The sequence below is a fragment of the Acanthopagrus latus genome, chromosome 6, assembly GCF_904848185.1.
Source record: "Acanthopagrus latus isolate v.2019 chromosome 6, fAcaLat1.1, whole genome shotgun sequence".
In the NCBI taxonomy this organism is placed as follows: domain Eukaryota; kingdom Metazoa; phylum Chordata; class Actinopteri; order Spariformes; family Sparidae; genus Acanthopagrus; species Acanthopagrus latus.
Window position 1 is genome coordinate 18789133 of NC_051044.1, and position 21923 is coordinate 18811055.

Below are 21923 nucleotides of genomic sequence, written 5' to 3' on the forward strand. Positions count from 1 at the left end.
AAGCCTGTGTTAGACAGCTTTACCGTCCAGTTCTCTGCAGCTCTGGCCCGTGGTGCTCAGCATGTAGCTCTTCCTCTACCGGGCAGGTTGTGCCATTAGGGACTCCGGGCATCTTCCTCTTCTCCTGCAGGAATCCAATAACAGTCCAGGAACAGACAATAATCAAGATAATATCTGTCCACTTTACAGCCACTGTTGTGTGTTGTAGCTAAGGTTCACGACTGAAACATAAAATCTCTGTGTCACCATGGCTGTGTACCTGAGATGGGACACTCTTTGGGGGCTCGATGCGGATGGAGGGGTCCCACTCTCCCGGTGGCAGGACCGTCACCTGGTCCAGAAACTCATCAATTCCAGCCAGCAGGTCACTTCTGTCCTTTGCCTTGTAAGCTACGTCGTGGAAGATCTGGTCCAGAGAAGAACAGAGGGAACTTAGTGGCCTGCCTTTGCAAGATGCATGTTGCGGAGCTAGATTTTAATTGACAGAGCTTTCTTACTTCATCTGTCATGATGGTTGCCATGGAGCGTCCAATTTCGTGGTATTGCTGAGCCTTTCCATCTGGGCCCAGGAGAATGAAGAGGAACCTGATATTTGTCAGCAGACGAGTTAGAGTAGTGTTACTCCTTCCTGGATTATTGAATTTACACAACATTATTTTACAACTAAACCATTGTTTATGTATCTGGAAACAGCAGTGGGCATCTACCTGGTAGGTATGGGAACCTCAGTGAGTCCAGTGAGCAGCACAGCAGGGGATAGGCGGACAAAGGCCACGATGGGCCTCTCCAGGAAGTCCAGTTCTCCCACCAGTACATTGGAGGCCTCTGCACCCTCTGGGATCTTCTTCATGAAATGTGTGTCCACCTGGAGAGACCAGCAAGAAGTTAATAGAAGAATACAAGAAAGAAAACTGCATCCCTCCAGCCTGTTGCTTCATTACCAACGATGCAAAAATAAAATCGGCTTAAAGATCTCTCCAGGAATATTACACTTTACTGTGGAAGCCCATTTTTGCCAATATAATGTGTTGAGTATGAATAATGAGTTGGAATTTGAAAATGATGACACAGTTTCCAAAATAATGAGAACATTTCTCATATGCACCAAGAGAAAGCTTAGCAGACCCAGATGTATACCCTCACATGCTCTGGAGACAATTCCTCCAAAACTGGTGTCAAAAACGATTTGTAATCCACGTCTGAACGAGACCTCATGGTATCCATTTGGATCTGCTAAGTGTTTTCTCCCCCACTTGCTTCTGATGCTTTTGCTCATATGTATAAACAACACAAAGACCTTTGCACATTTTGAGAATGTTTCTGAATATACATGTTCTTATAGTTTAGATACTGAGTCTTCATTTTGAAAAAACTTGTCTCTATTTGAAGAAAGTTACTCCTTATAATGACTTTCACATTGGCAGAAATGGGCGTCCATACAGTAAAGACATGCACTCTAAATGCCAGGTGGAGATTAATGTCTAAATGGAAGCTTTTATCTCCGTCCTGTGCGGCTGTACTTAACAGTCCTGCAGTGCTGCACTTTGATCTAATGCAGTTCGCCTGCTGCTTCCTTGGGGGCACTGTGTGACCTAGATGATGATGTTGACAGCACACTGAACACTGATTACAGTTCATGGGTAGAGCTGATAGAATACGATCTCACACCGCTGCTGTCAGATGTGTCAGTCATATCTACTCTCATAGCGATATTCTGTTGTGTTCTTTGCAGCATTTTTCATGTACGTAAACAGTGTGCACTGAGAAACTGCACAGTTTTATGAGAAAAAGGCTCGTTTGTCTACCTTGCTGAGGTCTACCTGGTTGCCGTCCTGTCCACTGCCGTTCTTGGCTGGTTCTGTAGCTGGCGGAGGCTGGGGAGATGTGGCTGACCCTGGAGACAGAGAGAGAATCAGAGTCAGTACATTATATTTGTTGCCTTGCCAAAGTGCAAGGCTGCCAATATATCACCCGTTTGCTCAGGAACAGCGGATGGTTTTTGGCATTCAGTGTCACTGTTTGGAGATTTGTCTACGTGTCTGTCTGTGACTTTGTTCTGCTGCTTTTACTCTGTTCTTGTCTACGTTTGCTCCAACTTTTTACTCCATCCATCATTCTAAAAAGTAAATCTTGTGTAATATTATATTAAACATATCTCTGACTTAAGAAATTCAACTCATATTTATAAACAAATTTACAGTGATTTTGTAGCCAGATGTACAAACGTAAGTTTGAATCCCACCTGTCAGATGCGGCTCTGACTGTTTGCGGGTTCCCTCAGCGATGGAGCGCACGATGGGGATCAGGTTCTTCTTCTTCTCGTTCTGGTGGTGATGCCTCTTGAGCAGAGCCTCTCGCACCTTCACCCTCACGCTGTCATCCAGTTCGTTGGACGTCTCCTGGTGGTCCAGAACCATGTCTGCAGCACACACACAAGGAAAGACGCACACGCTCGCGTTACTGAAATCAGACTTTTTTTTCTTTTTTTTTTTTTAGATTGATGGCATTGGACAGCTTTTATTTGTAGATTACATATGTGCTTGTGTGACTATGACCATAAATTGTATTAATTTATACTCACTGAGCTCTATGCACACAACGACAACAACAACAACAAACAAACAGTTAGCAAAGATTCCTAATTCTCCAACTATAGAGCCCTCCTTGGGCTATGACTATATTTTTTCTTCAATTGTTGTCATTTAAAAGTTGTAATCTCCTCTGACATCAGTCAATATCTAAAGGCACGCTGCGTGTTACAGGGGGAAGGTCAATAAGTGTCCAACATGTCTGGTCATGTGGGACTGCAGAGAATAATCAGCAGCCCTCCATCTCTATCTCTCTCTCTCTCTCTCTCTCGCTCTCTCTCTCTCTCAGTCCTTTCTTGCTTGCTGAGTCAGCACTGGATCACTCCTTCCTTCTTTCCTTTTCTCCTCCACACTCAATCAAACTACACAACACACACACATAGACACACACACACACACACACACACACACACACACACACACACACACTGCGGTGCCTGCATACATTCCCAGCACACTTCAAGGCCAGCGCTAATGTGTCGAGCTCAGCTGCAGCATAATCAGCCATGTTAATAAGGGCAGTGACAAGAGAACATCACAAAGGAGTCTGAAATTAGATCAAAACTCTGCAACGGCACATCTAACGTAGCCTCCACTCACACTTCATGGAGTTAGGATGGATCTCGTTCCATCTAATGTGACACCACAGTGGCAGCCTTTTCCAGTGTATCATCTGATTGATGTCCATCAGTTAAGAAAACAATCAGTACATCCAGTCATAGATCTGCTGTGTGCAGCCACCTCTATTGTTCTGCACGCGTTGTTAAAGTTAAATGTCGGCTACATTTTAGAAGAATTTTAGAGTTCTTAGTCAAATGTTAGACTTTTTTAAAATCAGACTCTGGTGCCATAAGAGTATGTTGCTAAAAGTTTCATTATTGATTTTTTCAAATACACTATATTAATTGAATTATTTTGAAAACAGAGCGGTGTATTGAGCAAAGATGTGACCTTAAATCACACCATCTGTGCAATGTCTGATTTTCCATTTTGCTTTGTCCTATTATTCTGACATTTTCAGGCCAAGTCTAAATGCATTAGACCCATCCTATAGCTCCTTGGATCTGCAGATTACAATAATTGAGCTTTAACATTGAGGTTTGCTTTATATATCATGTTGGTTTTACTCACTGATTACTGATTGATACAAAGTGTTGCATTGCATTTTCTGTGACAGTATTTTGGTCTCAGTTGGCCACACTTCCAAAATAATCAAATGAGTAAATGAAGAGTCTCCATCTCTTCCACCTTCTTGGCTGCTGTTTGGAGTCCAGGTGCTGCTGGCAGGAGTCATATGGAGAAGAGGGGGAAGAAGAGGAGGCATGATGGGAGGAAACAAGGCTGTTTATGGCTGTAAACCTGTCACAATCTGACCATGAGGACGCCCGACTGATGGTGAGCCTTGAACCATGTGATCTTCTTTTTGTGTGTGTGTGTGTGTGTGTGTGTGTGTGTGTGTGTGTGTGTGTGTGAGATGGACAGGAACATGACACATAATTTGAAAACAATTATTTTCTTTTACTGTTGACTGTAGTGAGGAGTACTGAACCACTGTGTGTTCAGTTGTGTGTGACTATTGCATTCGTATAATTTATCTGCCCGTTGGATTTAAAATCATCATGTGCTTGCATGCAAAATGACGGGTGCAAAGGTAATTGCACACTTGGATGCAAACGAGTTTGAAGCATGGCAGCAGCTTTATCTAATTCTGGATATTAATGCAAATCAGGTTCGGCAGAAGTTCAGCAGCTTCCACAGTGAGCCTTTGGTTTCGTGCTCGTCTATGTTTGACATCACAAGCGAGCCATATGAAGTCGGTTTAGACTATTCCATGACCGACAACTTGAGTCTGCGTCTTTGTGTGTTTTTTCCGCATCCAGATAGACGATGATTCTCCCCTCAGGCCTCCACTGTATGTGCGTCTCCTCTCTTAGGGAGATAAACCGATTTGTAGCACACATCCAGCGGGCTCCTCAGCTGAGATATAGAGCCTGTTTTATATCAACAAAGTTCAAATTGACTCAAGGACATTGGCAGGAAGTGACTCAAGAGAGTGGGACAGAGAAAGACGGGAAAACAACCTGTGAAATCATATATCCATTTAAAGAAACGACACTAGTCACTGATGATATTTATAACTGCTCTCTGTAAAAAAAATCCTTTAAACTACTGAGATATTAATGTGTGCAAGTTGGAGAAATCCTCACCAGCAATCTCTTCGATGCAGTCAGCGTGCATGTCGAGCAGCACGCTGCCATTGATGATGCAGCTGCGGAGCTCAAACAGGCTGTGGAGGGAGAGAGTGGCGACGTAGGGCTTGCTCCACCTCTCCCCGCCATCCTCCACGTCTTCCTCAAACTTCAGCCACCTGCGAGGTGAAGACGAGGGGAACTGATGAATTGGTTATTAAGTAGGAGTATATTGTGAGGTACAGTAATAAGACTTTAATCATTTCACTTTAGTACATTAATTACAGCTAAAAATACCTGAAATTATCAACAGAATAGGAATAGTGTCAATAGTGTCAACAGTTATGTTGAGTGTGCCTGTGTATTGTGTTGCAGGGATATTTATTGAATTAAATATGTTAACAAGCAAGATCCTGGCCAGTTTGTACCTCCAGTAAGTACTGTAGTGCTGAATCGTTATCTTGTTTGCACATATTAAAGGCTATAAATCAATGTAATGTGATCAGTGTGCTCCAGTCCCCTTTTTTCCTTTGAACATTGTGGTTGACATATTTCCCCAGAGATCGTTTTGACAAATATATCAGCCACACAGTATGTGGGAAAGGTCCGACATTAGCACCTAAAACTAAGATTTGGCCTTTGACCTGCTTTTTTGTCCCTCTTCCCTGTGGAGCTGTGAGCAAGCCGACCACAAAATGATCCGCTAAGCTTTAAATGCAGCTACCACTTGTACTCTCAGTAACAGTGCAGCTGCTGGCTTGTGACAAGCTTTACTGCCCAGCATTGTTGCCAACCGCTCCCAGAGGAGACCCTGACCTGGCTGTTTCCTTCCACTCAGCATCCTTGCCATCCTTCACACAGATCTCATCCAGCTCGGTGAACAGCTCGTGGGCCACATGTTCTGCATCCTCCTCCGTGCCCAGAATGAACTGGACCCTCTGGGACGGTGTGTCTGATGAAGTGAGAGGATGTGAAGGAGGAACGAGGGGTGAACTCTGGTTCTCAGAAACAAACACAACACTCCTTACTTTGTCAGTACATGCCTTTAAATGATTACTGGGTCCACACACATTTAGACAAACCTACTAAAGCACACACATGCAACATGCTGATTAGTTCCTGTTATTTGGTGACTAATTACTGTGCTGGTCAATTTTAGCCTGGAGGGCTCTGTGTGTGCAGTGACCAAAGTATTGACTTTGTTTGAGAACCATCATCTCGTCTGCGGGAGGTGGACATGCGAGGGTGCATGCATGTTCTACACTGAAACATTGTGTATTTTCTTTGCTCTCTCCAACAGTTAAATGTTGGGATGAGCCCTGAAAAAACGCTGGATTCGAAAAAAGTTGAAGACACAGTAGCCTAAGAGCCTGTGTATTTGTGTGTTACCATGACTGGCGGTGGTCGTCCCAGTCTCCTCGCTCTGTTGTGTTGCGAGGCTTCCTGCCCTTCTGTCTCTCTTGCGATGGCGGGAGCCGTGGGGCTTGTGGTGACGGTGGCTCTGTCTGGGCATCCGAACCCCAACAAACAGAGTCCGGTGGCCTGTGAGAGACGCAAGTCAATAATGCTTTCATACACAGTGTCATGATTTACAACACAAACAAAGATTCTGAATAGGTCAGTGATTGCACCTTTAAAAAACAGAAGATAATTTAAGTCTGAATGAGGCTGTGAGTTGTCTTCAGCCTTCCTGAACTGTGTATATTCAAATATACTTAAAGAAGGAGGAGATCTGGTGAGACGAAAGAGGCAACTAACAGTTTTCTGTAGTTTTTGACTTTTACTTAAAGTTATTTGACAAAAAGTTCCAACTCGAACGTCATTCCTGTCACTGAATACTCTTTTCTTTTTGGCCTCGAGAGTGCTTTGGGCTGCACCTTTAGAAAGTACAATAAAAATGTTAAACACTGTGGCTCCAGAAGCATTTTCCTTTATGATGTTTTGGCCCTGAGGCCTTCTTCAAGATCAACAACCTTTACCAAATGTTTTCATCACAGCCTTTTCTTTCAGTTTCTTGGCATCTTACAAGAGCAAATTGACATAAAGCACCATTACCTTTTACATTTTGTTCCTTTTAAAGTTTGTCCGTGCTTAAGTGTGGTATGTTGTACAGTTTTTTTGTCATGGTCCTGTTCTTTCGTTCATTATATGTTGTTTTGGGTGTTTTTCTCTCGCTTTCGGTATCTTTTGCCCTTTTCCAGTGTTCTGCTTTCCCTCCACACCTGTGCTCTGCCACTCTCCACCTGCACCTCATCCCCACGTTAGTCTAATTGTATTTAAGTCCAGCCTTTTGTTGTGTCATTTCTTGAATTTCCATGATCCCTGCTGTAGAGTATCCTTGAGCCTTTCTTTGTGTTTCCCTGATGTGAGCTAAAACAGAACATTTCAGACAGTGCTGCAACACTTGACAGTATGAGTTAAACAAATGTTTTTTATTAACATTATAACATGCATACCTTATCAAGTTGTAACCCAAATTAAAATGATGAACCTGAAAATGAACACAATATATCTCCTTTATAATCATAATTGGCTGATAATTGGAGAAGATTACAGAGGAGGGGACTGTTCAGAGCTGGATAAGCAGCACTGTGGTCACTCAGCTCAGATGGTTAAAGTGACTAAGGTGAGGGGTTCGCCCGACGTGCCACTGGGAGAATCAGGGAACAGCACTTGACTTCCTGTCTCACATTATAGTCTCAGCCGCTACCATATGTAATTATCATCAGTGGATTCGGTGCTGAAAGCAACAAGCTGTGATGATAAGAGACTGGATGTAGGTGACACCAGCAGAAACGGGGTTTGATTTTAAGCACAAACCTCTAAAATTAAAGAATTAAAACAGTTAAAACAGTGATCATATAATGAACGTGTTGTTCAAAGAAAAACACTGAGCTGCAGCTGAGTTTTCATCTCTGAACATGTTATTATCCTTCCGGAAAGCGACTGAGACACACACACACACACACACACACACACACACACACACACACCTGTCTCCTCTCAGTGATGACAGATCCCCCCACAAACTACCTCAGGTTCATCATTAATGTTCAAGAAGACAACACAACATCCCTGTCTCCTAAAAATAACTCACACTGTAAATTATATGTAGAGCCATGCGCGCGTGCACACACACACACACACACACACACACACACACACACACACACACACACACACACACAAACTGTACAAAACACTGCTCCATCACATTGTTTGGTCTCATAAAATATATGACACTCATGGGAAATCGTCTGTAGGCTGAGTGAGGTGACTTTGTAGTCCAGTTACTTTTCTTGCTATCAAATTAGAAAGGAATACTTCTGCTCAGCTACACTTAAGCGGGAAACACATGCACTCCACTTTTTCTTTTACTCATGATGGAGACTGTTACATTACAAATGCAAATGTTGCATTCAAACCCTCTGTTGAGCTCATGTAATACATTTGATGCAAAGTGTTTTGAATGTAATAATGTCGAAACCAATTTTCTCTCACTGAAATTCAGACTGCAGCTGTGAACGTTATTGAAAGTGGGGGGAAAGCAGCGCAATTTACTGTGCACATGTCGTTGCCAAACCACTGGACAATTTTGTTGAAGCTGAAAATTAAAATTAAAAATAAAATTAAAATAATAGCATTTTGCTGCGAAAATGGAGATATATCTCGGCCTGCTGAACTTTAACAAAGGGCAAAGAAGCCAAATTCATACAGAGAATGTGATTGGATAGGGTAATTTAACATTAAATCAGTTGAACAGTTGTTTGAAAGCATGCTGCTCCTCAGTCACTGATACAACAGAACCTCTGATTGGAGTGTGACCAGCACAATTAAAACTGATTTGAAAAAAAAAAAATCCCATAAATATTCCTCACATGGGAAATAAAGCTCAGTAAATGTTTTTTTATGTTCTAATAATTTGGACCATTTCGTGCTTTTATTCTGAAAGTGACGGCTGGCGATAAAGATAGGAAAGGGGGGGAGAGAGAATGGCGACAGGTCATGATCGAATCTTAGCATGAGTGTTTACTCTTTCAGCTCAGCCCACCAGATTTTGGTTTTTAAATTGGCCAATCATGTCGTTGCTGTCAACCTTTAAAACTGTTGTCCTCTCTACTGTTTCTCTGCTACATTTCTGTGTAAAATCTTTGTGACCCCTCCTTCCACCATCCTGCTCACCACTGGTTCATCATATCCAACGTCCTGGTAAAGCACATTTTTCTTCATTCCTTCCATCAGGGGATTTCCTTTACTACTCACAGCTTCACCTTCCACGCTCAAAATATAATGGTGATTCATTCACCCAGAATGAAATCTCTCCTGGCTGAACATTAAAAGGTTTCCCTGCTGCAGGCTACTCACCCTCTAGTTCCTCCTTCTCATAGTGGATGTTGAGCACTGAGCTGGTACCTCCCTGGTCGACCACCACCTCCTCATCTGGCCTCTGTGGAGCATATAGAAGACATGTAAGTGTAATGTTACTATGATAATGGTACTATGTTGCAGTACTATGTCTATGTCTACAGTGCCCTCTGTCTCTGGCCGCCATATTGTTCTTCTGGAAAAGTTCAACTCTGTAGAACACCTTCAACTTTTGAATATCAGCTGGTGAAAGGAAACCTGAAAGGTCAGTTAGTCCAGGAGCATCCTGTTAAACACAAACCATACTGACACTGTAACAGAGCCACTAATTGGCCAAAATGGAAGGAGCTTTTCAACAACGAGCATCAAATTCCAGACAGTCTATTCTCAGACCGTCTGGCACAGACACACGGAGAAGGAAGGGCAGGCACGCGCACAGGCATGCACACACACACAGACACACACACACACACACACACACACATGACAGAGGTGAACACAGTATGACTCAGTTGGAGAATGTGCTAGGCTCTACTATCCAGGGGAAATCAAATCAAATCAAATTAGCAGAGTGCTACATCCGTCAGGGGTGCTGCTGTTGGCAGACCGCTGCAGGATGTCGCTGTGTTTTACTATCCCAGTGACAAGGCTTTCTCAGAAGCGCTGTCGTTTTACTTGTGTGCAGCGGTGAGTGTTATCTCTGGTCATGTATCCGTCCTATGATAATGAGGGCTGAGTGCTGCAGGAACCTCTGGAGTGGTTCTGTGCTGCTGCAGCATCTCTGTTTCCAGGTCCCTCTGCAAACAGAACATCGTTTAACTTCTACACCTCTGGGAACCTTCCACAAGTTGAGTGTGTACAACTGCACCAAAGTGTAAATGACTTCCGCCTACACCTTACATGCTTTGACACAGGTGGGATAACAGACACACATTTGGACGCAGATTGCTCTGTTACCCCTGTGAACATATAAGATAGCAATAGAATCAATAGTAATAACCGAAAAATAAATGCAAACAATTTGGGACACACACGCAAACACACATATACACATGGTCTATAAATGTAGCACTCTGCATAATAGACGCTCCCGCCCACTCTATATGAACACATGATCTGTATATACTGGATGTGTTTCTGTGAGTGTGCGGGTGGTGGAAAGCAGAATTCGCTGGTGCAGAGGATTGAGATATCTGCCATTTGGCAAAATGGACGCCTACTCTCGAAAGACGATCGCTGAACTTCTCAAGAAGATGAGTCCACATGGAAATGGAATATTTATGATGACTAAGTGAACAGATACAGAGAGATGGCACCAAAGATGACTTCAACAATGAAACTCTGGGCAGAGCTGTGTTAATTCAGTTAGTGAATCAGTTAGTTAGCTAAATTGTTTATGGTGCCTCCCTGATTTGATTTCGCATGATGTCCATATCCTGCAGAAACACTCCAGACCGTTAATCACCACCATTTAACAACCCGATTATCTAAAATTCGAGCAGAGACAGTATGTTTGCATTAAGTGAAAGAAGGTGTGTATTTCTGTGTGCATCAAAAATATATGCGGCATTTAATATGTCTCCCTTTTTCATAGTGCACACTGGGGGCAAACCCTGAAGATATACAGTGTCTGTCATGCACTGCAATACTGTAATTGGTCAGTCCAGTATCCAGCGGATATAGTGAATGTGGCACAGACTGCATCTCGGGCTGCTGTAGAGCGGTCACAGAGGCAAAAATAATTGCAATTTGTCTTCCTCAAGCGCTTTTGGATCGGCCTGAGAGATTTTATTAGCAGAGTGGAAATGAAAATGTCTTGGCCTGTTAGAGCCGGAGCCTCGATAGCATAAAGATAGGTTTAAAACTATATGTTTCGTAATGAGAGTGATCGGTCCCTTTATTAAAGCTTTCGAGGACATACTACCAAGTTTGCACCAAAGTACCGTGTGTGTGTGTGTGTGTGTGTGTGTGTGTGTGTGTGTGTGTGTGTGTGTAGAAACAGCGAGCAGTGATTTTTCGTTGTCCTCCTGGGGTTTAGCTGATAAAACACCATGCACAGTTTATTGACAAAAAAAACTCCACTTCTGAATCATGCTGGTTTCTGCCTGCAGTTATGAAATGTGATAAATGGGGGTCTCTGTGTTTGTGTGTGTGTGTGTGTGTGTGTGTTAGACTGTATTTACATGCGCGCTGAAGTCCCTTTGCTGTTTCTTATCTTCCGTTTTAATCCTTTAGGCTCTCCGTGCTGCTAAAAGCTGAACAGCTAAGCATATTAACACAAGACTGTGATAAGAAAAACCTAATTAGCATGCAGGACAGGCGGATAAATGTCTTACCTGATTATAGGCAAAAATATCAAATCCCACTTCACAGAGCTGTCTTGTGACGTTTTCATGGCGATGATATCGTCGCAGACAGCCACTTACAATTCAAGCCACAGTAGAAAACAGCTTTGGGATCCCAAAACGTCCACTTAATTCACAGGTGTGGGTGGCCTGGCACTGCCTCCTTTCACATTTCGCACCCTCTCCACCACACAAGCCCTGTGGGACTTCTTTTCTTTTTCCATGACTGAGCACTTCTTTATCCCGAGACAATTATGTTCTACTAAAGAACAAGGCCACTTAATTAGGAGGTCATGCTTGGGCCAAACAGTGGGTGTGACTTCATGCCAATGTTTGTGCAGAGGGTGGAAGTGTGGTGACACAGATAAAAGGCTTGCGGCCACGTGTATTTACGTGTAATATCAGACTCTTGTCCCTGTTACAGTGCCCATCATCAGTGCAGTAAACCAGCACTGGGTTAAGCAGAGCTGCTGACTCACTAGCAGCTACAACGGTACTTGTGCTGAAGACTGGACGGCAAGTGGAAGGGAAAATAGAAATAATTCAAAATAGCACAAAACTGTCTTCTTCATCTTTATAAATCAGAACATACCAGCTCCTTTTTTTGCTCCGTCTCTATTTTCGTCTCCATTGAAGCAAAGGTCTGGTGATAATCCAGATATGTCTTATTGTCAACAAATCCCATGATGAATTGAGTCCACTTATAAGAAAATGCCTGTGTAGCCAAAGCCTCATACAATATATTCCTGAGCCTCATCCTCAGGAGGGATAAACCCCCAGAGTCACTCTGCTCTGATCTGGAGCTGTTTAGCAACAAGCGGCTAGCTTAGAAACTCCTTTTTTTCCCATGGAGGTGACCTCCACTGACAGATGTTTATGTACTTTAATAATGTTGGCTGCCAACTGGAGCTGGAGGGAAGGCTGCATTTTACCTCATGAAACAAACATTAAAGAGTGGAGTGGGGAGAAAGGGAGAGCTGGAGTCCCTGGTGATTGCTAAGTTTAGTGTGGGTTCGCTAATGTTATCTTATGGATAATGCGCAGTAATCTGGCTGTTTGGGGCACGGCACGAGTAATGTGACTAATAACCACCACTGCAGATGAAAATCTATCTGACGTTAAATTTAGTCTTGTTTGCCGAAAGTATGAAATGAAAAGTACCACTGCCTTTAGTAAACTTATGTTTTTGGAAATGTTCAATAAGAACCATTTAAGCTCAAACACTGATATCTGTTAAAATATAAACAGCCTCCAAGAAAATATTTATATGTAATTCCTATGTTTTATCTACCATAGGGGCGACCTTGGTACTGTTTTGGACGCTGATCTAGGTTCAGATCACCCTCTCATCGCTTCATCGGTCGCCTTCACTGGGAGCTCCAGTGACCCGCTCAGACAGAGACGGCTACTATGACATGTACTGTAGCTGCATGGCAGGGGGTGTAATTTACTGTCAGCACTAACATTATTGGAAACCATCGACGAGTCCTTCCCTACCTGAACGTTTTTTACGGGAAATCTGTTATTATGCGAAAGCAAATAACACTCTGCCTTCCGTTTCATAAGAGTTTCAATGAAGTTGATAAGGTAAAACATTATATAGTGTCTTTGTGTGTGACACAGGATCTTGAATCCCTAAACAGCTGCCTGCTGTGGACAAAAACACTATGAGAGTGGTGAGAATTAACCAAAACAGCCAAGCTGTGGGTCAGAGAGCAAATCAATGGGTTGATACTCACTACAAAGCTTTAGCTGTAGATTCAGGAATTAATTCTTTGCAGGTTCATTGCTGCAAGCGGCGCCTTTCACACCTTCACATTTTTCTCTCATTCTCATTCTCATTTGATGCATTGTTATTAAACAAATATTGATTATAGCCCGCTTGAAAGAAAACAATCCCGTGCGTACACACATCCACTGGCTGAATGTCTCCCCGCCCTCAGATGTCACCCTGACTCACACTCACACATGCACACACACGGTGTTATCAGTCAGTGCAGCTGTGGCGCGTGAATTAGGACCTCTGTGCAGCGTGTGGGTTGTGAATCAGGCTGGAGGCAGTCGGCTCCATTAGAACTGGAGCTTTACCAAACATATAGGCACACAACACAGGAGGACAGATGAGAGACAGGGAGACTCTAAAAGCTCTTTGTCCCAGAAAGGAAGTTAGAGCATCAGATCATCAATTAGTTTAGATCCATTTGGTGCACACACACACACGCACGCACACACGCACACACGCACGCACACACACACACACACACACACACAGACAAATCATTCTTCTGGAGCTCATTCAACAACTTTAACTACAGGACGGGAGACATTGTGTTACAGAGAATGACGCAAAAGAAAGACAATCTTCTTCTTGATCACATTACACAACTGTACATCTATACTATGATTATGATCCTTCTTCCACGGTATGAGTCACAGCCATCCTGCTCACAGTTCACTAAGAGCACTGTCTTAATGGCAAATTAATGCAGGCATGTGTATTTTCAACAGGTTAATGGTTCCCTGTCATTCACAACTCGCCTCCCTCGTGTCACATTAAGTGCCTCGGCTCATTAAAAGCTCACATGGCACTTAAAGTTGAGTTTGCTCCCTCTCTGTCTCTGCGGGCGACCACATCTGTGACCCTCGAAGCATGCACGTGTACGTGATTTTCCACTGACACGGCAAATAATTTGTGCTTTGCTGCCTGTCTCCATCTCCTGGCAACCGTTCCCCCTTTCTTCACTCTCTTGTCCTCCAGCTTTGTATCAGTCACAGCGCTCCGGAGGGTTTGCGACTCAAAAATAATTCTCCACGCACATTACTGCCACTGCACCATAGCTGGAGAGCCAAAATGGCTGCCTGCCCTTGAGTTTCTGTCCTTTACAAGGATATCGGTGGTAGACACCCATGGGAAGCACGCACGGGAGCAGCTTTGTGGGTGGATGTGAGAAAAGATGCACACGATGGCCTGAGGATACCGCTGAGGAGTTATAGGAATCATCACAAGTGAAGAGCACTGGATTCTTACAGACACAGAACTCTCTGGCGTTTTGCTTCCGTATAATTTATTTGCAGCCCGTATGATTCAGTTTGGCGCTATGATTGTTCCAAAATAATGACAATTTTTCAAGTCTGTCTAGAAATAGTTGTCAGATTCTCTTGCTGGACTAAATCTACCTGTTTGTACTGGTCGTTAGAAGACACCTTCTTTTGATGTATGCAATAAGGGAGAAAATCCAGTTGTCGTTCAGTGTAAAAATGTGTTTAATAAATCCTTCATCTAAACCTCATATGAGGCTTCATATCACTTGAGCATCTTGCATAGTTACAGCCACTCACATTTAAAGTCTAATACTAATCCCTCTATTCAACACACTTGTGTGTTTTGTGGCCCGTCTCACACGACGCAGACTTTAGGCGCCCTAATCTAGTGTCTCAGCATGCAAAAGCCCGAAATAGGGAGAGATGCTATCACTCGCCTACGTTTGATAACTAAACAAATACAAAAATGTATTTTCTGGCAGGGCAGATTGTCCCAGAAAGATGTTAGATTCCCTGAGCAGAATAGAATAGTTGAGTCGCACAGTGTCCTACTTTTGACGCTGATAAACCTCGTTTTGATGCAGAAAAATGACACACACACACACACACACACACACACACACACACACTTCATACACTAGTTTGATATGTACACTATTCTACAGCAGCATAAAGAGACTTAAACACTTCATTTTGCCTCCTTGCTCCGTGCTGAGTTCATGACTTTGCTGCCCAGGAAACCCACAGGTGTGATGTCAGAGATGTTTGGTAATTTCAGGATTTTTGGCAACAGCTTTCTTCAAAATCAGAGCGGGTAATGTCATTATGCACAACAGTTAAACCCACTGAACTGGTCATCGCGCCGGACAAATAGAGCAGCAATGATTTGAATCCCAATCAATGCCAAAATGGCCTTTCACTCCATCAGGACTGCGAGGCTATTGTTAGCTACTATGATGAGGCTCGAAAACCAGAGGCATAACCGACAAGACAAGTTCCCCAAAAGACAGACGCGGAAAGCGGCACGTATCAAGAGACGCATTTAACTAGGGAGTTTTTCACTCTGTAGAAATCAAGGGCATAGGTTTTATTTTTACAATGGTGTGGACATAAAAGCTGTTTGCAGAGAACTCCTGTAAGTGTGGGCATCTGACTGCCATCTCATGTCATTTAAAGCCTGTATGTGAAGTTATACAAAGGTTTTACTTAGCCAACAAAGTCATAGAGGGTGTTTTTTTCCTGTTATTATGTTCCTGGCACAATAATTATACAACTTTTAATCATGTTCCTATTGTACAGTATGTTCTGCTAAACTTTTTTCTACCAGTTTAAGTGAATATTACTCTTATTTTATGAGGAAATTCATGTACTTATACTACTCGGTCCATGTTTATCTATTTATCCTCTGGACTATTGTAGATGGATCAGCCAGATTTTGTTGTTGACTATTTAAAGTGTTTCTGTGCTTTTACTGCCAATCAGTGCCTGATTATCTTATAAAAAACATAACACTGTTAGCAGTCAAGCACAGAGCGAATCTGATGAAGCAACATGCAAAATGCATCGTTCGCTCCTTGTTTTTATTTAGTTCACAGAGCTTCTCACAACCCGATGCAGCTACAGCCTGTGGCTGCTGGTCAGGAGGGCACTGGGACACCAACCCCCTCATGAATAGGAATCTTCCTTAAATAAGACTTTAAAGCAACGTTATGTGACTTTTTTACTTTTAAAATATCAACTCTGTCTCAGCCACTCCACCCCGCCATCACAGTGTTATATCAAATGTTCACCTCACCACACAAGTTTTTGACACATAACATTGTTATGACGTAATGAGGTTTGTCTGTAGTTAGCACCTACATTACTGCTGGCAAACTATTACACACCTGGGATTTGTAGTCACAACAGTGATGTTGCACTGAGACACTGTGAGGGGTGCCAAATGGCCCCAAATTCTGATTGTTGCATGATGTTGCTTCAAAGTGTGTAATGAAAATGAAGGTTAAAAATGCTATATATTGTCTTAGTGATAAAGTAAAGTATGTTTGTGCAGCACAGGGTGCAAAAACACCACCTGAGTCTTGTATGCACTCTTCCACCACCCAAACCACATTTAGCAGACAGCGAGTGGCTCGTCATGGTAGCCTGGACCTGACAGATCATATCTTGACAGAGGAAGACTGACAGGTTTTGGCTGACTGCCTGCAGTGACACCTCTTTATTTTTTGTTCCCCGGCTTTTCAAAACACAATCAAAGCCATAATGGGTTGACACAGGTTTTACTGATTTAAAGCATCTTTCTGGAAAGTTTGATGTTAAGGCTGTTGTCAATCCTGGTCCAATATTCAACTTGCACAAGTGTAATTTGCAAATTTTTACATGCCCCTACCATATCTACCAAATTCTAAGCGTTTGGTCTGAATATAATAACTTCATCAGCAGTGAGGAGAACAGCACTGTAAGAAAGTGAATGGTGGATTCATAAAAGCGTATCCATGATTCAACACCACAGCGTGGGCTTTGCAAGTTTTTTGAGAGGTCTTTTGCTCACTCCTGACTCTACTGATCATTACAATGACCCCTCTCTCTTGAATGTGTTTCCATACATCTCCTATTTTTATCCTTCCATGCCAACTCTCTGGAACCTGACTCCCCCCCACCTATCTGCTGCCCTCTAAGAAGCACTCTGATCTGACAGCAGGGACACAGATCCTGACTCTGACAACTGGACCTGTCACTTCCAGACTTGGCTTGGTGTCTGAGAACCAGTATGCCACAGCCGCGGGCTACCGCTGCCCCTCCATTGCCGCAGTCCACCATACAGACAGTGCTTCGCTCAGACGGAAGGGGTTAACATGAATGGAAGAAAAAAGCATGAGATAATGGTGAAAAAGTGAGACAGGAAAGGCGAGAGCCGGAGGATGCAGGACGAGAGGATCGGCTGTTTTGACTGTTTTCAGCCCACGGGTAGCATGAGTCATACACACCTTATTCAATGCCACACATCCAATTCTGCCTCTCCACAGCGCTCGCTCTCTAATTGTTTTCTTTTTGCAGACAGATTACCGCAGCCTCAGTTGGTTTTGTGGGAGACAGACGGTAACCTACAGTATAATTAAAACTGCAGATTTTTCATCTCCGAGACTGTGTTATCTAATTGAAACCATAAAAGGTCAAAGAACATTGAGCACTAAAGGAACCATATTCTTAAATGTGCGTCTGGATGAGTCTCAATCATTGGGACATGCGATATCTAAAATGACTAATGCAAAAAGTACAGAGTGGTGGGGAGTTTAAACCTCTGTGGATATTTCACTCTAATGTGTGTGCTTTCAAACTAAATGAATCTCATTAAATGTTGACTTTGGGGCATGCTGCCTGACTGTAATAGTTTTAAAACATGACGTCATGTACTGAATACCTTCAAACATTAAGTTTAGAGTTTTGAGACACTTTTAAAAGAGAACTTGATTAAATTAGATGGACTCTTCCTTCAGAGATTTGAAAGAAGCTCTTAGAGATTCATTAGTCCAAAAGGCAACTATGGATCTCTCTGCCACCAAACTGATTAAAATGAAAGTTCGGGAGGGATGCCAAACAGCTTCCTGTATACTGAGGCAAATTTATAATGAGGAGTGACAAGGAGGCAGAAGTCATAGTCTTTCTAGGATGTGAGGTATTCTGATGCTGTCTCTCAGATGTAAAAAAAAAAAATTAAAAAGTTCTAATCACATTGTTGAAATTGTGTGATGACCCCAACTTGGCTCAGTTACAGTACAGAATTGGATGTTATCACACTCTCGCAATAGTGCGTCTCTTTGCTTGTTTTTGTTTTGTTTCTCTGTATGTATCTCTGTATGAGATGCAGAGAATCAGGTGAGTGGCACAGCAACTACTCCATCCCCGCTGAAAACGAAGAGGCTGCTCTGCTGTGACTTTCTACTTGAGAGAATACATTGTTAATACTGATAATAAGTCTTTAGGAAGATTAGTGAACAGTCTCGAAAATGTTTAATCATACCATCCAAAGCAGAATATTAACTCTCACCTTGGTGATTAAGAAGCAGCAGAATGACATTAGTTGTATTTGCATAAGCATCACTTCTCTCAAGGCTTAGATCTGTTCTCTTAGACTGCACACTGATGCTCTTTTAATCATTTACTTGTCATTAATGAGTAGTTCCTGAATAACTCCTGGACTGAGGAGATGGTGATGAGTCAGTGAACAGGTAGATACTTATTTAACGAAATAGGTAGTGATCTGTTTATAATTAATTGACAACTTTCTTAAGGAGTTCGCCCCGATAAACTATAAAGCCACTGAGCAGCACAACACTGGTAATAACTCTTTAGTTACTCATTACTTGATCATCAACTCCCCTTTTTTTGGGGAAAGTGATGATCAAGTGATGACCGTCAAGTAAAGTGGGACATTATACTGAGATATCTATGAACTAATTACCACCTAATATTCATTAATATGGTATCCCCCATTGTGTTCTTTAGAAACTCATCATTATCTACAATAAATCCTCACTTCAGAGCTATTTAGGAGCTGGTTATGAAACATGTATTAATCACCTGGTTGCTGATTCCTTCCTCACTTGTTACTAAGTAGCTAGTTACAACTGTTTCCATTTACTACTGGAGGATTGCTAATGTGTTTTCTTGACTTACACTGTGTTCACTCACCTCCACCTCGGAAATGTAACCTTGTTTTGTACAGCTTGCCCCTGAGCAGCTCTGAGTAGAGGTGAAAACCACAGTTTTGGTTATGTAAACCAAACGGAACCAAAGAACATATATACTGATATGGATGTAGCAGTCACAGGCCAGTATGTGCCAATGTTATCAGCTAATCAATATACCAGTCAGGCTCTAATGTACACTGTAAAAATATTGATAAAACTACTCCACAGTTTATTATGTAATGGAGTTGAAGCAATAAACTGATCGGTCGATTACATGATTAAGTAATTTGCCATTATTTGGACAGTCAATTAGATATTAGGGTCACTTTTTCAAGCAAATATGCCAAACACTCTCAGCCTCACAGTTAAGCTGTTTTCCTGTATTTTAATGATTGTAAACTTTTATCTCTAGGTTTTGAATTGTTGGTCAAACAAAAAAAACCCCAACAAAATGAATTTCACCTTAAACTTTAGGAGTTTATGATGGGCATTTTTTTTTTAAAATCTGTAATAAAATGCATTGTTAGAACCCTGAAATTATGCATGTACTAGTTATCATATAAGCTAAGGTCCACTTATGTCACATACAACATGAATGCTGCAATGTGCTGCTTACTAATGAGCACATCAGTAAGTCAGCATTGGGGGCAGGTGTCCTTCCATCCACAACCCCATCTTCATTTTTACTGTTTTTACTCAATACTGTCCCCACTTCTCGGGACATCTCTAAAGTGCTTTTCAGTGGGGTGACAGTGGGGTGTGTGACAGGGACCCCCGAAAACTTCCAGATTTAACTGGCAAAGCTCCAAAGTTTGAAGAGTGAGGCTCTCAGGCAATTTCCCCTCCCCATGTGAACACTGTCTAATCATATCAGAGAGTTCCCAGCTCACCTCTGGTCCTTCTCCATCTGTCTGACACTGGATGTTATTATCACTATGATGACATGGCTCTGTTGCGGTGCAGGCTACATTAAGTCATTAAAGCTGTGCAACAGTAATCAAGCTCTGCAAACACTACTGCTGCATGCCAGCTTGAATAAACATCCCTGAGCGCTGGTGTGTTCAATGGCCCATGGTTCCTCCTTTACCACAGTCTCGTGGAGAGCTCTGATAATGGATCACGCATCAACAGGACATTTAGGATCATGCCATTTTCCCCATTCAAACCTCAGTTGACCACAGGCTGTCCCCCCCCTGCCGCCTGATTGGCTAATAACGATAAAGTATGGACGTGTCGACACTCCGCACGGTGTTAGGATGGCGTCAAGGTCATTTGAGGGTAACTGAGAAAATATCTGTCCCGTTCACGTTATCCCTCTCACACATAATGATGCAGGGGGCTCGACATTTTTAATGGGCGCTGTGTTTAAAAACAAAAAAACAAAAACGCATCGGATCAATAATGTGCTGCAATCCTGTGGCCACGGCTCGTCTGTGTGAGGCTGAGGAGCAGTAAGAATATCTCCCCTTTCCTCAGTGCATCGCGATGTGAGGCGCTCTCCGGAATGACTGCACGTGTTAGCGCCTCAGAGTGACAATATCAACAACAGCCTCCGCAGCAGGCGGGCAGGCAGCCCTGCTGCAGGGTCACAGGCATGGCACAACTTCCTGCGAGAGCACTGACTGAACCCCCCCGCCAACACAAAAATTGTGCAAACATGACCGATGTGAAACACTGCAGCACAATGCATGCAACAGTATGTGCTCGTGAAACAGTTCCTAAAATATACACCACACAGTCCATCATTCCCGCTGCACAGTGATTGGTCTCTGCTGGAGAGAGAGGGTTTCAAAGTGAGGGACCCAGCTGTTGGGAGCTCGTGTGCAGGCTGCTCTGTGGCAAAGCAACGCGCCGTGCATTAACCATTTAGAGGGCACTTTACCTGGTAGCTCAGCATGCTCTCGGGGTCGGTGACGGGCATGCTCGTGGCCTGCGGGTTGACCTGCTCAGTGCTGTCGGAGGGTAAAGGTGAGACTTCCTCGGGGGAGCTGATCAGCCTCTCTCTCAGCGCAGTGCGAGGGACGATCAGGGGGAGCGGTCACGAGCTGGCGGCGGCGGCGGCGGCTACTTCTGTTCCCGTAGACATGTTGAGCGTAAACATCTCTTCCAGATGAGGGGGACGGTGAAAATGATGATTTTGTGAACCCACCCCCCCTCTGTGTTATTATGGTTTCCCGGCCGCGCTCCCTCCTCCTGCCTCCCTTGCCTGGCTGTAGGAGCAGGATGCAGAGCGCATCACCGCAGCCTCAGCCAATCAGAGCGCGGAGGCACACAACGGGCTGCGACGCACTGCTGCTACCCAACACAATAAAGCCCAGACTATTATAAGCATATAGAGCCACGTCACTCTATAGGCTGTAAGGTCCAGTTTGGGCAGGTGAAGCGCTGGACTGTGATCACAGTGCACAACAAACAGTTCAGCCCTTAGTTTTGTTTTGTCACAATTGAAAGAAAACTTGTAAAACGTGTTAACTTAATGTGCAGTGACGACCTGGTGAGACATGTAAAATGCTTAAACATTAATTAGACTATCAGCGTTAATATTGACATAATAAACACGCTTTTTTTTGTTTGGTTGTTTGTTTGATTGTAAGTCAAAAAGTACTCCATTACACATGTCAATCCTCCTGCATTCAAACAGTCTCTTGAATAAAAGCAGAGAAACTTTATAAGCAGTGCACACTTTAAAGCAACATTAAATAC

The 21923-nt window shown here is 43.1% G+C and overlaps 1 protein-coding gene across 5 annotated transcripts in view; it reads right to left on the minus strand.

Annotated features, from left to right (window-relative positions):
* Window positions 1-21427, minus strand: part of slc4a8 (solute carrier family 4 member 8) — a 32265-nt gene extending 10838 nt beyond the window's left edge. For 2 of the 5 annotated variants that reach the window (XM_037100818.1, XM_037100816.1), the window contains exons 1-11: window positions 21103-21427; window positions 9143-9224; window positions 6167-6319; window positions 5594-5729; window positions 4796-4956; window positions 2243-2419; window positions 1806-1894; window positions 708-865; window positions 498-585; window positions 260-406; window positions 24-124 (exon numbers count right to left, since the gene is read on the minus strand). In XM_037100818.1, coding sequence (XP_036956713.1) covers window positions 24-124; window positions 260-406; window positions 498-585; window positions 708-865; window positions 1806-1894; window positions 2243-2419; window positions 4796-4956; window positions 5594-5729; window positions 6167-6319; window positions 9143-9224; window positions 21103-21141 — 1331 coding nt within the window. In that variant the 5' untranslated portion in view covers window positions 21142-21427. Of the gene's footprint in view, window positions 1-23; window positions 125-259; window positions 407-497; window positions 586-707; window positions 866-1805; window positions 1895-2242; window positions 2420-4795; window positions 4957-5593; window positions 5730-6166; window positions 6320-6832; window positions 7127-9142; window positions 9225-11478; window positions 11539-21102 lie in introns of those variants that run through there. The other 3 variants (XM_037100817.1, XM_037100820.1, XM_037100819.1) reach the window with 3 other exon arrangements.
* Window positions 21428-21923: the final 496 nt, after the last annotated feature.